We start from the raw sequence: 22,401 nt of genomic DNA on the forward strand, positions 1-22,401 counted from the left end.
GCTAATGCACTAGTTCCCACCAATGTAATTGAGCATTGTGCGGCACATCCGACATACTGTTTTACTTTTGTCCATGACGCGCTTACCTTCAGGGTCATACGTCACATGAAGACCAAAATAGTTCCAAAGGCGAGATCTGAATGAGGGTGGGGGAGGTTCAATTTGCCATGTTGCAACGAGCATTGCTTCTGTCTTGCTAGCTTGCGCTGCGCTCGGTGGATCTGCGCTCGACAGTGCAGCCTAGGCGGAGTAGTCGAACGCAGATCCTCTGAGCTCTCAACACAGACAGCATCGTCAGAAGAAAAGTTGATCAAAGAAATTAAAAATTTTGTATCGTTCGATACATATGCGTACTGAACCGAAAGCACTGTATCGAACGGTTCAATTTCGATAAGAGTATCGTTGCACCCCTAATATATATATATATATATATTAGGGGTGCAACGATACACAAAATTCACGGTTCGGTTCAGTTCGATACTTTGGTGTCACGGTTCGATATTTTTTTTGATACAAAAAAATGTTCATGCCTTTTTAATTTGTCAGTTATTAAAATTATAAATATATATTTTAACTCAAAAGTACAGTTTTTAAATTTAATGTTGCTGAAACAACAAAGTAATAAAAAAAAGAAATCTATCTGATCGAGGAATCACTCATCTTTGGAAAAGAGAGTTTATTACAGAGAAATGGCTCTTTCCAAAATAAAAGCTATACTATACGCTTCTTCTGGGCTATATTCTCAGCAGCATATTAAACATATCAGGTCCCCATAAGGAGAATCATGTGCTAACGGCTGTCTAAATGACTCGGGTAAAGTTTGTAGCATGCGTGCTTGTTGTTTTTGTCTGCTTCCACTCTTCTTTGCACTAGGATGATGTCGGCGTAAATGTGCAGTCATATTCGTTGTGTTCCCACTAGTGCTGTCAATATTAATCTAGTTGAAATAACGTTAACGCCACAACACGGCAAATCTCCGTTAACGAGCTACCGCGGATTGCCCCGTGCGTGGGGCTGGACAGCCGACACGTTAACGAGCAAACTGCGCTAATGCACTAGTTCCCACCAATGTAATTGAGCATTGTGCGGCACATCCGACATACTGTTTTACTTTTGTCCATGACGCGCTTACCTTCAGGGTCATACGTCACATGAAGACCAAAATAGTTCCAAAGGCGAGATCTGAATGAGGGTGGGGGAGGTTCAATTTGCCATGTTGCAACGAGCATTGCTTCTGTCTTGCTAGCTTGCGCTGCGCTCGGTGGATCTGCGCTCGACAGTGCAGCCTAGGCGGAGTAGTCGAACGCAGATCCTCTGAGCTCTCAACACAGACAGCATCGTCAGAAGAAAAGTTGATCAAAGAAATTAAAAATTTTGTATCGTTCGATACATATGCGTACTGAACCGAAAGCACTGTATCGAACGGTTCAATTTCGATAAGAGTATCGTTGCACCCCTAATATATATATATATATATATTAGGGGTGCAACGATACACAAAATTCACGGTTCGGTTCAGTTCGATACTTTGGTGTCACGGTTCGATATTTTTTTTGATACAAAAAAATGTTCATGCCTTTTTAATTTGTCAGTTATTAAAATTATAAATATATATTTTAACTCAAAAGTACAGTTTTTAAATTTAATGTTGCTGAAACAACAAAGTAATAAAAAAAAGAAATCTATCTGATCGAGGAATCACTCATCTTTGGAAAAGAGAGTTTATTACAGAGAAATGGCTCTTTCCAAAATAAAAGCTATACTATACGCTTCTTCTGGGCTATATTCTCAGCAGCATATTAAACATATCAGGTCCCCATAAGGAGAATCATGTGCTAACGGCTGTCTAAATGACTCGGGTAAAGTTTGTAGCATGCGTGCTTGTTGTTTTTGTCTGCTTCCACTCTTCTTTGCACTAGGATGATGTCGGCGTAAATGTGCAGTCATATTCGTTGTGTTCCCACTAGTGCTGTCAATATTAATCTAGTTGAAATAACGTTAACGCCACAACACGGCAAATCTCCGTTAACGAGCTACCGCGGATTGCCCCGTGCGTGGGGCTGGACAGCCGACACGTTAACGAGCAAACTGCGCTAATGCACTAGTTCCCACCAATGTAATTGAGCATTGTGCGGCACATCCGACATACTGTTTTACTTTTGTCCATGACGCGCTTACCTTCAGGGTCATACGTCACATGAAGACCAAAATAGTTCCAAAGGCGAGATCTGAATGAGGGTGGGGGAGGTTCAATTTGCCATGTTGCAACGAGCATTGCTTCTGTCTTGCTAGCTTGCGCTGCGCTCGGTGGATCTGCGCTCGACAGTGCAGCCTAGGCGGAGTAGTCGAACGCAGATCCTCTGAGCTCTCAACACAGACAGCATCGTCAGAAGAAAAGTTGATCAAAGAAATTAAAAATTTTGTATCGTTCGATACATATGCGTACTGAACCGAAAGCACTGTATCGAACGGTTCAATTTCGATAAGAGTATCGTTGCACCCCTAATATATATATATATATATATTAGGGGTGCAACGATACACAAAATTCACGGTTCGGTTCAGTTCGATACTTTGGTGTCACGGTTCGATATTTTTTTTGATACAAAAAAATGTTCATGCCTTTTTAATTTGTCAGTTATTAAAATTATAAATATATATTTTAACTCAAAAGTACAGTTTTTAAATTTAATGTTGCTGAAACAACAAAGTAATAAAAAAAAGAAATCTATCTGATCGAGGAATCACTCATCTTTGGAAAAGAGAGTTTATTACAGAGAAATGGCTCTTTCCAAAATAAAAGCTATACTATACGCTTCTTCTGGGCTATATTCTCAGCAGCATATTAAACATATCAGGTCCCCATAAGGAGAATCATGTGCTAACGGCTGTCTAAATGACTCGGGTAAAGTTTGTAGCATGCGTGCTTGTTGTTTTTGTCTGCTTCCACTCTTCTTTGCACTAGGATGATGTCGGCGTAAATGTGCAGTCATATTCGTTGTGTTCCCACTAGTGCTGTCAATATTAATCTAGTTGAAATAACGTTAACGCCACAACACGGCAAATCTCCGTTAACGAGCTACCGCGGATTGCCCCGTGCGTGGGGCTGGACAGCCGACACGTTAACGAGCAAACTGCGCTAATGCACTAGTTCCCACCAATGTAATTGAGCATTGTGCGGCACATCCGACATACTGTTTTACTTTTGTCCATGACGCGCTTACCTTCAGGGTCATACGTCACATGAAGACCAAAATAGTTCCAAAGGCGAGATCTGAATGAGGGTGGGGGAGGTTCAATTTGCCATGTTGCAACGAGCATTGCTTCTGTCTTGCTAGCTTGCGCTGCGCTCGGTGGATCTGCGCTCGACAGTGCAGCCTAGGCGGAGTAGTCGAACGCAGATCCTCTGAGCTCTCAACACAGACAGCATCGTCAGAAGAAAAGTTGATCAAAGAAATTAAAAATTTTGTATCGTTCGATACATATGCGTACTGAACCGAAAGCACTGTATCGAACGGTTCAATTTCGATAAGAGTATCGTTGCACCCCTAATATATATATATATATATATTAGGGGTGCAACGATACACAAAATTCACGGTTCGGTTCAGTTCGATACTTTGGTGTCACGGTTCGATATTTTTTTTGATACAAAAAAATGTTCATGCCTTTTTAATTTGTCAGTTATTAAAATTATAAATATATATTTTAACTCAAAAGTACAGTTTTTAAATTTAATGTTGCTGAAACAACAAAGTAATAAAAAAAAGAAATCTATCTGATCGAGGAATCACTCATCTTTGGAAAAGAGAGTTTATTACAGAGAAATGGCTCTTTCCAAAATAAAAGCTATACTATACGCTTCTTCTGGGCTATATTCTCAGCAGCATATTAAACATATCAGGTCCCCATAAGGAGAATCATGTGCTAACGGCTGTCTAAATGACTCGGGTAAAGTTTGTAGCATGCGTGCTTGTTGTTTTTGTCTGCTTCCACTCTTCTTTGCACTAGGATGATGTCGGCGTAAATGTGCAGTCATATTCGTTGTGTTCCCACTAGTGCTGTCAATATTAATCTAGTTGAAATAACGTTAACGCCACAACACGGCAAATCTCCGTTAACGAGCTACCGCGGATTGCCCCGTGCGTGGGGCTGGACAGCCGACACGTTAACGAGCAAACTGCGCTAATGCACTAGTTCCCACCAATGTAATTGAGCATTGTGTGGCACATCCGACATACTGTTTTACTTTAGTCCATGACGCGCTTACCTTCAGGATCACACATCACATGAAAACCAAAATAGTTCCAAACGCCAGATCTGAATTAGGGTGGGGGAGGTTCAATTTGCCATGTTGCAATGAGAGCTTAACTTCTGTCTAGCTAGCTTGCCCTGCGCACAGTGAATCTGGGTTCGACTACTCCGCCTAGTCTGCACTCTCGAGCGCAGATCCACTGAGCGCTCAACACAGACACCATCATCAGAAGGAAAGTTGATAAAATAAATTTAAAAATTTGTATTGTTTGATACATATGCGAACCGAAAGCACTATATCGAGCGGTTCAATATCGATACGAGTATTGTTGCACCCCTAATATAAATAAATAAATAAATAAATATATATATATATATATATATATATATATATATATATATATATATATATATATCCATCCATCCACGAATACATCACAAAGATATTCTGCTATCATCTTGTGATGCCTAGTCGACTGAAACTAAAATAATTTAATGCCTTAATTATAACTAAAACTAAATCCTAATTTGCTGTCAAATTCAACCTAAACCAGCCTGAAGCCTGAACTCACACACTGGGTACATTACTTTATCCTTCATTACTTCAGCTCATTATTATTATTTATTACTGAGACAGACACATTATTTATCATCTAATAATAACTTATGAACGTCTGCGTTTCCTTATACCAAAATATTCAATGTTCTGCTGTGTTAAGACCCTGAAATATTTTGATCAAGTTAATAAAATCATGGATTTCATTCATTTAATCATTAAACACAAAGGGAGGGTAATAAAGACAATGCTTGTTGGTTGCAATTCTACCTTGTAATTCTGTGGGGCTGTGGTTTCTTGATAATGGTAATAAGATCATAACACTAACCAGGAAACCCAGTCTATTGTTCCTTATGTTGCTTAAAAATTCAATTCATAGACCAAACCCTTGGGAGAAAAACTAAATAATTATTCATTGTTTTAAAGAATCTTATGCTGCTTTATGATCGATTAATGATTAAACATTTAACTCCATATTTTAAATTTCCATAAATTTGTATTTGTATTAATTTATAATTAGGTCAACTGTGATCATTTTGAGTAATTAGAGGAACTTTAACATGCAGTATTTAATAAACATCCTCCTAATAAGTAAGCTATTTGTTCTGTGGTATTATTAGAAACTATTTCAGTTCAAAAGTTACCTTAGCGATATTGTTACTCCTGGACATTCTTGGCTTTGAATATCTACTATGACCTTAACTTATCTAATCAAGTAATCAACAAAGTTATGTACAATCACTTAACATACCCACATAGCAAAATTGGTATGGCCCGATCTGGGCCACACAATGTGCTTACACTAAAGGACCGTCATTCTTTGCGGAATGTGGGCCATATGTAAGCACATTGTGTGGGCCAGATCGGGCCATACCAATTTTGCTATGTGGGTATGTTAAGTGATTGTACATAACTTTGTTGATTACTTGATGACACCAGTCAGTCATAAGTGCCAGCTTGATGCCAGATCTGGGCCACATACACCAAACCACAATCGGACCAGATGTGGGATGCCATCACTAGACAGTGCCATCTATGCCAGGCCTGGCCCATATCTGGATATCTGACATATGTCTTATCATGCCAGAAGTCAGGCAGGAGTGCCGGCTTGATACCGGATCCGGGCCAGACCTGCTTGCTATGTGGGTACTGTGGTATGCACATTGTAATATTGTATATGTAATAACACTTATGGCTTACTTATTACTTACTTGTCTTATTAATTAACAATATGAGTTAGTGTAAAATGTCTTTTTTTTTAACCATTTCCAGATGTTTCCAGGATTTTAAACATAATTAGTTAAACTGAAACTGTGATAGGGCCATGCTATTATAGAACATATCGACTTGCCCATTAAAGGTGGTCTAACCATTTGCGAGGCACCATAAATGTGTGCACTGAAGTCCTTCATCTCCATGGCCACGTACAGCATGAATCATTAATGTTTGATAAAGAAAAGAAGCTGGCTATAAGAACGGCAAGTCCAGCAGTGATACCATCAGTGAGGGAAACTGCCAACGGGATGGATGTAAGGATACAGTGGTGCATGACTAAACTGGACTAACTACACTGTTTCACTCAATAACTCGCTCTACTTTTTTTTCTGATCTGCTGCCATGGCGATTGCATGCTAACACACTAAAGATTTCTGTTTTTTTTATTTATTTATTTTTCAGTGATTTTCTGTCACAATGGAAGAAACTGAAGACAGCATTGCAGTGGTGGGAATTGGATGCAATTTTCCAGGCGGTGAGGACACTTTAAGAAGTTTCTGTCTGTCTGTTATTATTTTACTACCTAATTTGATTGTTGTGCGTCACATGGTGTATAGTCAGATCCAGAAGTATTTAGACATGGACATTTTTGTGTTTTTGCACCTGTGAACCACCACAGTGGATTTGAAATCAGTCTAGATTATGAAAGTGCAGACTTTCAGCTTTGATTAAAGGGGTTCGACAAATGTATTGGATGAATTGTTTAGGAACTGCAGTCATTTTCAGAGGCTCAAAAGTAATTTGACAGGTTGTTACAAAAAACTTGATAGCTGTCCACTGGAACACCCAAAAGATTTGTTCCTGAGGTGAAGGAGGCATTGCTAGGCTTAATCTAGTAGATTCTTAAAAAGACACAAATGGTGGTATACAGAGGCAAAAACTGTACCATTCCCCAAATAGTATATTAGGAACAGTGAAAAATCTTTCACTATAGTTACATAAAGTTTAAAAAGTGTTTTATATGTATTTTCTCCCCAAAAAAGGAGAGGGGCTTGACAATTTCTGGAAGGTTCTGGTGAACGGGAGAAACTGCTCTGTGCCAATTCCCAAAGAGAGATTTGACTTAAGCAGTTGGTATGATCCTGATGACAACAAGCCGGGTAAATCCCGCACAGCCAAGGCTGCTCTCATTGACGGGTATGGCCCCTTATCTCGTTTAGATCTGCTTATCTGTTTCACAAATGTGCACCTATCAATACAGTCATATAAACTTTTGTTTGGCAATTTCACACTTCATGAAGTGTTGATTAATGAAATCACACTGCTGCTCCTAAGTTGTATTAAAACAGAGACGTACTATTTTGACGCTTTTCCAAAGACGGTTTAGTTTTTTCCCCTTTTGAAAATAAAACAAGTGCTCCAAACACTGGACTACTCAAATATGGCCTCTGCATGCAGAGGCCATATTTGCATGCAGAGGCCATATTTTCTGCATGACTTTATCAGGCAGGCACTTCACTGTGGAGGAATTTTGGCCAAATCATCTTTGCAATGTTGTTTCAGTTTATTGAGGTTTGCAGGTCTCAACACATCATTTCAGTCTGTTTGAGGTCTGGACTTTGAGGCATTCCAACACCTTGATTATTTTCATTTTAGCCGTTCTGTTGTAGATTTGCTGGGATCATTTTCCTTTTGCATGACTCAAATTGGGCCAAGCTTTAGCTGTTAGACAGATTGCTGCACATTTGACTCTAGAATACTTCGGTAAACAGAAGAGTTTGTGGTTGACTTAATGACTACAAGGTTCTCAGATCCTGTGACTATAAAACAAGTCCAAACCATCATCCTGATATGTGTTTACTGTGTGTTATGGCCAAACATCTCCACTTTGGTCTCATCTGTCCAAACGAGTCCTGTGGTTTTTGGAACTTTGCAAACCTAAGCAGTGCTGAAATGTTCTTTTTAGAGAGAAGAGGCAGGTAAATCTTTTCAAACAAGTCATAAATGTCTGAACTTGAACATTTAATGTTCTAACTGAGGCCTGCAGAGTCTAAGATTGCATTTCACAGGCTGACCTTGAGGTAAATTTGCTGGGTCTTCCACTCCTTGGACAATAAAAAACTGTCTTGAAAGTTTTCCACTTGCCTATAATAATTACCACTAGTCATTGCTGTCTTACCTCTCTGACATTGTGTTATCACAAACCCGAATACTCCAGACTAACAAACCACCAAAACATAACTGATCAACAAGTGTGAGGTGCTTGATTTACAGGGCTTGGCTGCTAGTTAACCAGTTAATTTCTATGGGAATAGTGAAGATCTACTTAGTTTTTCAAAGTTTTTCACACATCACTTCTGCATTTTGGCTTAGTTTGTTTGTTTGTTTGTTCTAATAAATAAAAGCATGGTGTAATATGTCATGTGTTTTAATTCACTTTAGGTTGTATTGACCTATCTTTGTGACCTGGACCAAATTATATTTGTCATGTCCAGTATAGAATATACGAATAGAAAGAGAATGTACTTTATTTTTACCATGATTTAGGTTTTTTCTTTCATTGTGTTTTACCAAACTGCAGTGTTTTGTCTTTAGCTCTTTGGATTTAAGCAAATCTGCCTTTCATTTGCATTAGTTTCCTTTCTTTTGGTGGAGTATTGCACAGAAATTGTGGACAAACCAAAAATAGAAACTGATTGTAGGTTTGTGCAATAGAAACAGCTTTACAGCTTTAGAGTCTGTACATGCATTACACTGTAAATGCAACACATGTATGAGAAGTAATCTAAGAAGGAAGAATTTAAACAGTAATTAGAACATCCCATTGCCTGAATCTGACCTTGTTTTTTTTTTTTTTTTTTTTGGTATTTTCAGGTTTAATGAATTCGACCACAGGTTTTTCAGCATCAGTGACAGTGAAGTGGAACAAATGGATCCTCAGCAAAAACAGCTCCTTCAGTGTGTCTACAGGGCTTTAGAAAATGCTGGAATTCCAATGGAAAAAGCCAGTGGGACCAGAACAGGAGTGTTTTTTGGTAAGGTACTAAAAGCTTACTTGTGTTTTTGTGTTTTTATTGTTTTGTGTTACAATAATGGGTGCTTGATCCAAAACAAAGCTACTTTTTATACCAGAATTACCATCAAAATTTACATACATTCAAATGAATAATGTTAAAATGATAAGTGCATGACCCCTGTGTTTTATGTATCTATGTAGGAATAATGAACAGAGGTTATGAAACAAGAGCTGCACATGTGCACCCAAGTGTGATCAACCACTGGACTGGCACAGGACTTGCCATGAGTATTGCAGCAAACAGAGTCTCCTATGTCTTTAACTTCACCGGACCTTCGCTGTCCTTAGACTCTGCCTGTTCTTCATCCCTTGTGGCTCTTCATCTTGCCTCTCAATCAATAAAACAAGGTCTGTCCAGCATAGATAACTTCAGGTTAATTAGCAATAGAGGAAATCGTTCTGTAGTGTCGTATTTATTTAGAAAGCGGCGTTTAATTAGTTGGGATGATATGGTGTGTTTTATCTTATCAGGGGATTGTGAAATGGCTGTCTGTGGAGGGGTCAACTGCATCCTTGAGCCAAGAGTTTTTGTTGCGCTGAGCAAAGCCAAGATGATCTCACCTGATGGAACCAGCAAACCTTTTTCCAGTAGAGCAGATGGATACGGCAGAGGGGACGGATGTGGAGTAGTTCTCCTAAAACCACTGAAAAAGGTCAGCATATGCAGATTAATTATAAGAAAAAGTCAAATACTTCAGGAATTTAAACATTAAATGGACAGTTTGCCAAAGTGCAAAACCCGGATGTTGGCAATGTAGTAGCTCAACCAGCTGATGATCCATCACAATTCATAGATTACTATAATACATGAAGTACAGAAAGGAAGTTATCAGTTTTCTTGTACAAACTAATGGCTCTGTTGCACAAACTAAGGATAATTAAAATCCACTGAGAAGTACAGCAGGATCACAAACTGTCATATTCATTACAGTTAATCTGTCTGTGAAGGTTCTCAGTCATCCAAGTCATCGTAGTCAAAGGAGCTTGCAAGGAAAGCGTCTGGACTTCTTTAAGTTACTTGAAGACGTTTCACCTCTCATCCGAGAAGCTTCTTCAGTTCTAAGGTCAAATGGTGGAGAGTCCCAGATATAAACCTAGTGGGAGTGTCCCCCCACAGAGGGACAAAAGGACCCCCTGATGATCCTCTAATCGCCTGAGCCAAGGTGTGAAACTGGGTGTGGGTCCCAATCAGCCAGAGTTTCGGGTGAGGTGATTGTGAACCATTTGACCTTAGAACTGAAGAAGCTTCTCAGATGAGAGGTGAAACGTCTTCAAGTAACTTAAAGAAGTCCAGACGCTTTCCTTGCAAGCTCCTTTGACTACAGTTAATCTAGTTTAGCTAAAATCTGAGCAATATTCTAGGGGCAGGTGCAAACCTTGTGAATTATGGAGGGACAGACAGATGGGCGATGAACACCTGGCCATCTCATAGACCTGTTGGTCCTTCGGGAGGATGAGCTAAAAACACAACAATGACTCCCTTTAACTTTTTTTCATATTCAGTAATCAATTGCAAATAACTGCAGTGACCAACTGTACACTTTCCATCAAACGTGATTGACCTGCTCGCCTAGCCTATAAAAATTGTCTCCAACAGATTGGTTTAACATTTCATTTCCATTTTTGCACACTTAGTTTAGTTCTAATTAACCAGCTTGAACAGAGGATATTTTCAAATGTATTTTCTGTAGCTGTACAAGTGGCTCCATAGTGCATACCTTTACGCAAAATATAGAACATTCTGTTTGATTTAAGACAAAGTGGAAATCTCTGCAGTATTTATCCTTCAGCTGAGTAACTCACATCAGTGCAATCTAGTTTATATATTTATAACTATAAGCTAAAGTTCAAATATGGCATGTAATATGTTTGACTCTGGTATAAGATGTTCTTTATCAATACACACTTTTATTCATGTTTCATTTTCATCTTTTTGTTGCTTGACAGGCTCTTCAAGACCATGACCATATCTGGGGTATAATCAGCAAAACTGCTGTAAACCAAGATGGCCGCTCTGTCACTCCAATCACCAAACCATCCATGACACAACAAGAGGAGCTTCTCCGCAGAATCTATTCAGAGTCTGACCTTGCAAATGTCCAGTACATAGAGGCACATGGGACTGGAACCCCAGCTGGAGACCCAACAGAGGCAAGAAGCATTTCCAACGTCATTGCTAAATCTAGACCTTCCGGTTCAAAGACACTCTGGATTGGCTCTGTAAAGAGCAATATTGGACACACAGAATCTGCTGCTGGAGTCGCTGGACTCATTAAGGTTCTCCTGATGATGAAGCATGAGACCATTGTTCCTTCGGTGTTCTACACTGATAAGGCTTCCAGTGTAGATACCACAGCACTAAACATTAAAATTCCTAAGGAACCAGAAAAATGGGAATGCTCTAGTGCAAGAGTTGCAGGAGTTAACAACTTTGGTTTTGGGGGAACAAATGCACACGCCATTGTCACACAGCACATCCAGTCATATTCTAAGCAAAGGCATGATGAAAAGCAAGTCAAGTATTTTGTCATATCTGCAAATTCTTCAAAATCACTTAACATGATGATGGAAGATACCATCAGTCAGCTACAGGCAGAAAACTGGTTTGATCTAGATTCTTTGCTCTACACGTCAGCTTGCAGAAGAACCCACCAAAAACATAAATACAGAAAAGCCATCACAGTGTCTTCTGTAGTTAATCTAAAAGAGAAGCTAATTGCTACTGTTGGCAAAAATATTAGTGTTGCCTTCTCAGATCCAAGGTTAGTGTTTGTCTTCTGTGGAAATGGGGTCACCTACCATGGTATGTGCATGCAGCTACTAAAAAACGAGCCTATATTCAGAGAAAAGATCAAAGAAATTAAGGACCTTTTCCAAAAGCTGAGTCCTCTGGACATACTGGATACTCTTGAGAGCGAATTTGAGAGCAGCGACTTCAGAAACCCAGACGTTGTCCAACCCCTCCTCTTTGCTATTCAGGTTGGGATTACTACCTTGCTCAGGCACTGGGGAGTCAAAGCTGATGCAATTCTTGGACACTCTGTTGGTGAAGTGGCAGCCGCTCACTGCTCTGGTCTCTTGTCTCTGGAGGATGCAGTAAAAGTCATATATTTCCGCAGCACTCTCCAGAGAAAAGTCACCGGGGGAAAGATGCTCGTGATCAGCAACATGGCTGTATCAGAGGTATCTTCACTGCTCCCTTCTTACTCTGGTAAAATTGGCCTTGCTGCATATAACAGCCCACAGTCCTGCACCCTTTCAGGTGAGGCAGACGCAATTGAGCGCTTCCATAAGGAGCTAAGCACCTCAGCCAATAGTCAGAATCTGTTCCTTCGTGTGCTGGATGTCCCTGCTGCTTATCACAGCCACATGATGGACCCAATTCTACCAGAAATTGTGGAAAAAATTGGCATCTTACAGGCAAATGATCTTGACACAGAGTTGTTCTCAACAGTGACAGGGAAGGAAGTCCAGCAGGGAGATTTCTGCACAGGTGAATACTGGGCTAGAAACATTCGTGAGCCGGTTGCTTTTGAGCAGGCAGTACAGTCAGCAACTAGAGGAAAGAAGCACACTGTGTTTGTTGAGATAGGTCCAAGAAGGGCACTGCAGAGAAACATAATGGAATCTCTGGGAAATGACACGGCTGTCCTTGCCTCTGTGCAGCCAGAAAGAGATCAAGAATCAGTCATGTCTGTTGTCTCTAAACTGTTTGAGCTCGGCGTTCAAGTAGATTGGAACACCTTCTATAAAGGCTATGAGACAGTACCTCTGCCTTTTCCTAAATATCAATTTGACTGCTCAGACAGGGATGTTATCATTGGGGCAGCACAGAATAACACAGCAAGCAATCATCCTGTGCTGTGTCAGACGGGAAGTGAAAGCAACATTTTCACTTGTGATCTAAAGTCCGACTCTTCTTTCTACTTGAAAGAGCACAAGCATAATGATGTACCCATCATCCCTGGTGCTTTCTATGCTGAGCTGGGTTTAGCTGCGTGCATGGCCAGTGCTAAACCAAAAGTACCTCTCAGTTCACTGCAGCTCAGTGTCAATTTTCACAGACCATTTGTTTTAACACAGAATTCACCTGAAATGAAAGTGCAACTAGAACAAACAGAGAGGGAAACCAGATTCACCGTTCTCTCCTCATCTGTAGTTTATGCATCAGGCACTGTGGTTTCAAAGAAAGAGAGGCTGATTGAGGAGCAGCGCATTTCACTAAGCTCCATCAACCAACGATGCACATCTGCAGTGAGCTTTCAGGAGTTTTATGGGTATCTCTCTCAAGGAGGCTTTCAGTATGGAGACATCTTCCAGAATAAGAAGGATGTGCACTATGGAGATGATCTGAAAGAGGCTTTTGAAAAAGTCTCAGTTCCAGAAGAACTTCAGCCTCATTTGCATGACTACTGCATTCATCCTGTCATGCTGGATTATCTGATGCAGCTTCTCCCAGTTGCAGTAGAGCACATCTTTGCTGGCAGGTCAGGATTTCCTGCCAAAATAGGAAGTCTTACAGTCTTTGAACCTTTGCAAAATGAGATGACTATTTATCTGAGAGCAACTGATGTGGGCACTGATCACTTTGGGGTTTGTGGGTGCTTTGCAGACAAGGAAGGCAGAGTGTTGGTTGAGGTCAAAAATGTCATAATCAAGTACCTAGGCAGTCATTCTCATGTGGTAGATGAGTACTTCTACCACAATGCCTTCAATGTTGTCCCAAATGATCACATTGCTACTCCTCCTCCAAAGGCGTTGGTGTTCTGTGATACTTTAGGGATTGCTGATGGTCTAAAGAAATATTTGGACTCAGCATCTACTTACATTCCCATCACATATGCAAAGGACATCTTGGGCAATGGTTTCCCTTCTCTTTTGGCAAGTCTTAAAATCACAGATATTAGAGAAAACTTTGAGGTCTTATTTTTGTGGGGCAATGAAGACTTCACATCACGGCCAGCTGAAATCATCCTGCAGAGTCTAGCTGACTGCTGTGAGATTTTCCGCCAAATAGTTGTTGAGCTAAAGCGAATTCACTTCCCCAAATCAATTAGAGCCATAACCTACCGTTCATCTGACATCACAGTAGACCACGTAAGTCCAGGTTTTGCTCTTGTTGGTATGACACGATCGTTCGCTGCTGAGATACCAGATCTTTCTTTTCAGCTGATTGATGTGAGCAGGATCTCTCCTGAGGACATTGCAGCTCTGTCTGATGTCCTAAGGTCATACCCATGCAGCAAGCACCCAGAACTGGTGGTAAAAGATGGACAGGTCTTGAAACCTTCCATTGTGCGAACCCCACTAGAAATCACTGACAATGATGTTGGCACTTATACATCTACAGTGTCTGAACCTTGTGTTTTTCTGACAGCTGATCCTCATGAAATTACGAAACTGAGTGCCATTCGCTCTGACGAGGAGGCTGAGCCGATCAGTGATACATTCATTGAAATCCAGCCCAGTAAGATATGTGTTCACTCTTCCGACTATTTCCCAGTCAGCACTTCAAATCTAAAATTCGGCAAAACACTGTATTGGAACAAGCACTCATCTCAGAAACACAAGCTGCTCGCTCTTGACTTCAGTGGTACTGTCATTGCAGTTGGAAAAGATGTAAAGAAATTCAAAGTGGGAGAACTTGTTGCTTCCTGTTATCCTGTGGTGGCAGCAAGTAAGATCAGAGTACCACAGGAAGTGTGCTACAGCACCAAAAAGTTCCCAGTCCTCAGAAAAACACCTTGTGTTTCCTACTTTGTGCTAGCATGGGAAATCCTTCATCGAGCCTTGCTCGGAGCCAAGCGTAATATAACAATCATTTGCTCTGTGCCTGATTCTGCACTATTGAAAGTCTTGGCATTTAGCGCTTGCAAATCAGGCTGGAATGTGAATGTTGAAACGCAGTGCAATGGGACTTTTGTAGGTGCCAGTCAGTTGGGTGCAGTTGTCATTCTGCCTCCATTTGATGAATCCCTAACTGCTCAAATTTGCAACTTTCCAGGGTTACAACATGTTGTAATCGTATGTGAATCTCCGAAGCAGGATCTAGTCGTTGAGGAAGTGTTCCAAAGTGCAAAGGAAGGTGTTCATGTACAGATAACTCAGATGCCAGTCATTTTCCAAAAGGGATTCCTGAGAACACACAGGCCATACCTTTATAACTGGCTTAAGTCCTTAAACCTTGATGGGAAATTGGCTCTTGAAAGCTTTACCTTTCAGAGTGCAAAATCTGAACGAAAAAGCATTGATTCAGCAAAACCAGACTCATATTTCAGCTCCAAGAAATTGGCTGTCGTAGCTCTAGAAAATGATGTTGGCAGCACACTGTCTGAGATTCCACTTCTCCCAACAAAAAAACGGCTTTTTCGAAAGAGGTCTGTGTATGTAGTGGCAGGTGGTCTTTCTGGTCTGGGCTTTGAGACTGTTAAGTTCATCTCACAAAGAGGTGGTGAGTACATTGTCATTCTCTCCAGAAGCAAGCCCACACCAGAAGTACAGCAGGAAATCAACAATGTGGAGAAACAGTGTGGAAACAGCATCACCAGCATGGAGTGTGACATATCTGTTTATGAGAATATGCACAAAGTCATCAATGTCATTGGCAAGAAGTTCCCTGGTTTTCCGATCAGAGGTGTGTTTCACAGTGCAGTAGTCTTGCATGATGGACTGATTGAGACCCTTAACAGATCTCTGTACGAGAAGGTTTTCAGGCCAAAAATAAACAGTGTCCTGAATTTGCACTATGCAACAAAGCACTGTCCGTTGGATTACTTTGTATGTTACTCCTCCATCTCCGCTTTCCTGGGAAACGCATCGCAAACAAACTACGCAGCAGCCAATACATTTCTCGATCTGTTCTGTCAATACAGGCGCAAACTCAGCTTGCCTGCACAGTCTATCAACTGGGGAGCTCTGAACCTTGGTCTGCTCTTGAACAAAGAACATTTCCAGCGTTTTCTGGAGGCAAAGGGAATAATGATTTTAGATGTGGCTGAGATTTATCAATGCTTGGAGCAATGCCTTGTGCTCAACCGACCCCAGCAAGCTGTTTGCAGGTTTCACTTCAGAAACATCAGATACAATATCCTCTCCCAAAATAAAGCTTTGTCTATGCGCCTTTCTGCATTACTTGAGGCAGCCTTCCAAAACTCTAGAGAGACTTACTCTGAAACTAAACAAGATGTCTGCGTCTCTCCAAAGGACTATGTTGTTTCTCTACTTAGTGAGACTATTGGCATGGAGCAGAGTGAGCTGAAAGATGATTTACCACTTTCATCCTTAGGCATTGACTCTATGCAGGCTATGACTCTGCAGAATTTGATCTTTCAGGGGAGAGGTGTGAATGTGCCTTTGGTGAAACTGTTGGATCCCAATGCAACTATTGCAACAATGGCAGCTCTACTGAGTGAATGAGCTGAAGGCGAAACTGTCAGTGAGAACCCAGATTCTCTACCAGATGAAGCTGAAGTCTCTACCAGATTGTCAAAAACTGAAATAGAGATATTACTGTATAAATGCAATCAGCCATCACAACACTACAATGATGGATTCAATCTATATTTTGCACTGAGATTCAATTAAAAAGTATTAAAATGGCCATTGTAATAAAGGAAAGTTCATATATTAATCAAACCTTTTTTTACAGTACAGTCCTTTGTGGTGGTTTTTTTTTTTTTTTTTTTTTTGGTTCATGTTTTTCTAATGCAGTTTTTTAACAAATGTCATCTAGTTTACTAACTGGAAGTTTTAAAAGTATATTTTATATCACTGTTTTAAATTGCCAATATGGTACAGAAAAACAGCATTGCAACTACACATGTAACTCTTGATAAATGCTTTTACTGTTAACACGCTTACTTTCCATAATTTATCTATTATTATTATTTGGAATTTAAATAAATGTTTTATCTTGTCTTGTCACATCTGTCACTGGGTTCTCTCTATTTACTAAAGCTTGTTTGATATAAATTATTCTCCATCAGGTGATGGTCAGTACTTATCACTGTTAACTCATTAATTCAGAATTTTTGTCAACTTCATGACAGTAATGGAAAAAAGCTTGCGATACAGCAGCATGGCACCATGCATAATGACGGTGGTGTCATCTGCAAACTTCAGGAGTTTAACAGCCGAGTTCTTGGAGGTGCAGTCATTGGTGTAGAGGGAGAACAATAGTTGTGAGAGGACACATCCTTGAGGGGTACCAGTACTGAGGGTCCGAGTTTCAGAGGTGATCTCCCCCAGCCTCACTTGCTTCTTCCTGTCTGATGTTGCTGTCATTCGGAACTGCTACATCTATCACTACAGCCATCTTCTTCTGTTTGTCTACCACCACTATGTCTGGTTGGTTAGCCATCACCATTTTTTCGACGGGACTTCTGTATCTGGGATTAGCTCGGTCATGCGCTATTGCGGTAGAGCGGTATAATCAAAATCTCTATCGTTGGCCAAATTTCTATCGTTTCTACCGTATATGGTTTCTATCGCCCACCCCTACTGTTGTTACTGTTGATGCGTCACAGAGATCAGCTGTGCTACAAACTGGAACTCTGCTGAACTGGATTTACTCGTTTGGTGAACTTCCAAGAACGAATGCTTCCTTGGCTGAAAGCAGTGAACGTCATTAAAAAACAGCTTTACTTGCACATAAATCTGTCAGTAAAGTCTGGATAATAAATTCCGGTGGTGTTATAGGTTCTCTTGGTCAGCTTGGTGTTGGTTTGGCTCCTGCACAAAACAGTTTGTTCTCATATTTGACACTGACATGAATAAAGAGTAAAAAACATGATAACCAAACTAAAAAGAGAGACAAGTTAAAGCAGAAGATATTTTGTGTGTCAGTGTCCCAGAACATGTGATCCTCACCAAGACAGGCAGAGAAAAGCTCTGATTATTGTTGCTGAACTGTGATGGTGAACAGTCTCCTCTGTTGATCCCAGTGTGACTGAAGTCCGTGTGATGAGTGAGGACTGAGCCTGTGTTGGTCGATCGTCTCTAAACAGAATGTGAAGCATCAGTTCAGTCGTATGAAAGCCCTGAATAAACAGTCCTGCTGTATCCACTGTCTGTGTTTGACTCCTCATCTTCAAAGACTCAACACAAGATGTTGGTCACATGACCATCAACATAAAACACAGGATTTGCTGCAGATGTGTGTTCTCCATATGAGAGAAGCTGCTGATCGTGTTTGTATGTTAGCACCTGTAGGATCGATGAAAAGCTCTGATTCAGTTCACTAACCTGGCTCAGGGGAATAACTGGGATATTTCCCCAACAGAGACGTCCTGCTGGGATAGTTTTCCTGCTCTACACTCTGGTGTTTCTGCTCAAAAAACAACAAAATGAATTTTCAGGAGCCTACAGATCGTGGACTTCTTTGAGAAACTTAAAGAAGACGCTTTTCTTTCCAAGCTTCTTAGATTGAACTTGAACAAAGGATTTGAGGAGCAGAAAAGTTTTTAAAGATCAATTAAACATATTAATAAATATTCTGTTTATTTTATGTTATTTGGCTGTTTAGGTTATTTTTCTGTTTTCTGTAACACGTCTGCTCTCGTGTCGTTATCAACAGTGTATCAATGCATTCCTATGGGTGAAGACAGAAACACACACCCAAAAAGAGCTCAGAGCAAGAATAAAAGAGGAGGAGACAGGATCAGAGTGGGACAGTGGAGCTTGTTGTTGGTGTGTGAAGAAACTGTAAGTTTGCTTTGTTTCCTCCTTTAACCAGGCACGTGCAGAAGGGGGGGCTAGAGGGAGCACCCCTCTAGCCCCCAAAGTTCCCCCAAAGTGCCCTTTTGTTGAGGGAACTTTTTAAAAAAAAAAAAAGTATTTATTTTTTTTAATGTGTGTGTGCGTGCGGAGTCCTGTCTGTGCCCCTCAACAATAATATTTAACTATTAATCACAGTTTTGCTAAATAAAAGGATCTGGCTTGCATCAGTCACATTTAACCAATGATCACATTTAACCAATGATCGTCCTTGATGGCAGAACGCGCTGGTTACGAGCCGGGAATGAGCTCACAAAGAGCACGCGTATTTTTTGCGGTCCGGAGCTGTAGGAGAAACAAGTTAACTCAGAGACACAGACTGATGCGACAAAACCAGTAAGTAGGTGTACAGCGTACACTGTAGTGTATAGCACACAGGAGTATTAGCTTATTATGTACACGTTGGTAAGCTGTCTTGTTGCAACTGACGAACTGAAATAAATGAGCGTGCTGTGTGTGCAACAGCACGACAAACATTACCTGTCCTTTTATTAACTGCACAAGTAGTGCTGGTCATAGCTGCTGGCTACCTGTGTAAGGCTGTCATGGGTCTGTAGCTCTGTCACCGTTTTAGGGAACATATTTAGTTTTAAAGTAAGTTTCCGGGCTTTTCCTGCCTTTCTGGAGGGATTATATTTCACTAAAAAACGATCTAATATGCATGTCCACATAATTATGCAGTATTATAATTATAATATATTAAAAAACACACGCTGTATTTTAAAGAACATACATTAAGAAGCAGATTACATTAGATTTATATTTTAAATAAGACAAAATTTGGTTTTTACAGCAGTAAAATTATTGTATCTCTACAGTTTAAAAATGTAATAAGCTTTGCCCTGCACAGAGTGGATAGTGAATCAAATGGAATCATCATAAATACAATATTTCATATTTATTACTTCTCCCTCCTTATTGCTTTATTATTGTAGCTCTAGTAATAAATAATAATGTAAGGATTCTGGATCAGCACCATGATGCCCATAGTATATACAGTATTCTGAAGGAGGTCTAAAATGTCACTGTGTGTGCGTGCATGTGTTTGTTTTATTTAGATGGATTTAAAAAATATATATATTACTCATGATATAACAATGTCCAGACATGGCTGGTAAGGACATGAGGAGGAAACAGTAGGAGCTGTGTGAGGCTACTAAAGGCAGTGCTATAACATTTTTCTGTCATCATTAAGTGCAAGAGTTGTTAGGTGTGGATAATTAAATTATAGTTTATTGCAATAGCAAGCTGTGCCTTGTTTTCAGATAGACAGCAAGTGGAGAGTGATATATGAAATGATGGGATGGAAGGAAGAAGAGAAGCAAAGAGTGATTCACAGGCAGAGCCTAAATTATTTCTCACAGTTTTTTGTTGCCTTATGGTTCCAAGCGCTGTCACCAATCTTTGCATTTTGTTATTATCTCATGACACTTGTTTAATCAGCTACCATCTCTCCTATGGACTTTTTAATGTCTAAAGTCTCAGATCAACACAGCCCTGCCCTCCAGCACTATCCACAGCAACCCATCTACAGCAACATTGTACCCATCAGGTAAAACATCGGCTACGTTTGCTTTGCCTTGTTGCCCATATTAGATTCTTGATGAATGTGTGTTGTTGTTATTCAGCCTGGTTCAATGTGCCCCTTTTTAACTTTGAGCACCTGCCCCTTTAAACCTCTCTGCACGGCCCTGCCTTTAACAGTTTGTTTGTTTCTGTGATGTTTGGACCTGATGTTCTCCATCACACCGACACTCTCTCTCCCTCTGTTCCATATGTAACAGAGGGAGAGAGTCTCTCACTCAGAGAACCAAGGTTACAATGTAACCACACGTTCAGCTCTTGTGTTTGAAGACAAAACCTCATGATTATAGATTATTGATTGGCTGGAATCAAACAGTTTGAAGAACATTTATTCGTGTGGTAGTTTCAGCTGCTGCTCACAAATCTGATAACAGGAACAAGTTAGTTCCACGAGGAAGACTTTCGCCTGGGCGCGTTGGCCTCGTCGGTCATGTGACCGTGTTACTGTTTGGGCTCAAACTGATACGAGTGGTTTAGCTGCAGGGCAGGTGTGACAGGACGATGCTGCACAGCCTCATTGTTCAGGTGTGAGTCAGACTCTGAGTCTTTATACAGTCCTGTTTAACAACATGTTGTTCCTGTTGATGCATCACAAAGATCAGCTGTGCTAAACTCTGCTGCATGCAGTTATTAGTTTCTCTAGTTTGGTGATGGAAACATCGATGAGACTGTTTCATCACCAAACATCATGAGGAACACCTCTGACTCTGTGCATAAAACCACAAATATCCCTTCATGTCTGTTCATCTGATTGTGTAATGTGAGAAACTTTGATGTCTGAATTTTGTTCTATCATTAAAGTCCAGACTCGTAATTCTTAGAGGTTGGACTCAACAGACACTCCATAACACAACATCATCACAATCCTTCACTTATGATTTCATATGACTGCAGTTTTGAGTGTTACAGTGATATGTTTACATGTTGTTGCAGGTCTCTGAGTGTCAGTGAAACCTGTCAGGTAAAACGAAGATCTTACACTTCATTTCCCTCAGTGCGCTTCAAGACCTAGTGTCATGGTTGCTAGGCAACCTGACACTTTCTGATTTACATGCGCTCACTTCTGGTATTGTGACAAGTTAATTATCCTGAGCGCGCACTGGGCAGGGAGACTCCACCTCCATTAAAACCAACTAGATGTGGAAGTAGTGACGTTTTAGTTTAGTGCAGACGTTAGAGATGAGTGTCGTTACATTACTGTTCAGTTTGTGTTACAGCGTTTATTGTTCACACGTGTTATCAGACAGGATTATTTCAACAATCTCATGTTTATTTGTATCCTCCTGTAACTTTATGAAGAGCTAAACTGTCAGCACTAGTTAGTCCTTATAAGAACTGTTTGTGAGCTAAGAATCAACAATGACAAAGACAGTGAGTGTCATTGTTAAGGGTTCAAATATTGAGGAGGAGAGTAAAAACAACCATGGTCCAGAAGAGCTTGGTCAAACAATTGATTTTAATGACCACACGCAGCGTGGGGAGATGTACACTACAAAACATCAGCTGTAGATCTCCGCCCAAAAAGACACTTCAGATTGCTTTTGATTCATCAGGGTTAACGCCCCCTCATGCGTCATCAGATACAATACATGCATACGTCAAATCAAAACCACAATGACTTTTAACACAGTTTGAAAAGAACATTGTCTCCGTCTCCACGGCAGGTGCTTCCTGTCCATCTTCTGACTCTCGCCTCTCCAAAACCTCGGGCCATGCTCTGCAACAAACTAGCAATTCTGCACGCACCAAAATGCAGTTGCAAGCAAATATATCTGAACTCTCACCTAGAACATAAGCCTACCTACAGTGTGTGCAGGTGTGTGTGTGTGTATGTGTGTGTGTGTGTGTGTGTGGTTCGACCTCACACAAACTTTGTCTTATGAGAAGAGAGGCCAATTCTCATGTGCATAATAACCTAACTGAAACTATATCTGTAATATGT

At 40.4% G+C, this 22,401-nt stretch overlaps 1 protein-coding gene across 1 annotated transcript; it reads left to right on the forward strand.

Annotated features, from left to right (window-relative positions):
- Positions 1-6,272: 6,272 nt before the first annotated feature.
- LOC148101480 (uncharacterized) lies at positions 6,273-16,748 on the forward strand. The gene is made up of 6 exons (XM_087846265.1): positions 6,273-6,560; positions 7,069-7,222; positions 8,900-9,060; positions 9,243-9,449; positions 9,573-9,754; positions 11,049-16,748. The coding sequence occupies exons 1-6, from the start codon at positions 6,503-6,505 to the stop codon at positions 16,515-16,517; spliced, it is 6,231 nt and encodes a 2,076-aa protein (XP_087702391.1). The 5' UTR covers positions 6,273-6,502; the 3' UTR covers positions 16,518-16,748.
- The last annotated feature ends 5,653 nt before the right edge of the window (positions 16,749-22,401 follow it).

This window comes from Neolamprologus brichardi, chromosome 9 (genome assembly GCF_056152115.1).
Source record: "Neolamprologus brichardi isolate AB-2024 chromosome 9, ASM5615211v1, whole genome shotgun sequence".
In the NCBI taxonomy this organism is placed as follows: Eukaryota; Metazoa; Chordata; class Actinopteri; order Cichliformes; family Cichlidae; genus Neolamprologus; species Neolamprologus brichardi.

What these genes read in the sequence shown, in the direction of transcription:
- LOC148101480 (XM_087846265.1), top strand. Translation starts at nt 6,503, where the DNA reads ATGGAAGAAACTGAAGACAGCATTGCAGTGGTGGGAATTGGATGCAAT. An exon ending in AAGGCTGCTCTCATTGACGG is followed by an intron (nt 7,223 to 8,899) that starts GTATGGCCCCTT and finishes TGGTATTTTCAG; the next exon opens with GTTTAATGAATTCGACCACA. An exon ending in CTCTCAATCAATAAAACAAG is followed by an intron (nt 9,450 to 9,572) that starts GTCTGTCCAGCA and finishes TTATCTTATCAG; the next exon opens with GGGATTGTGAAATGGCTGTC.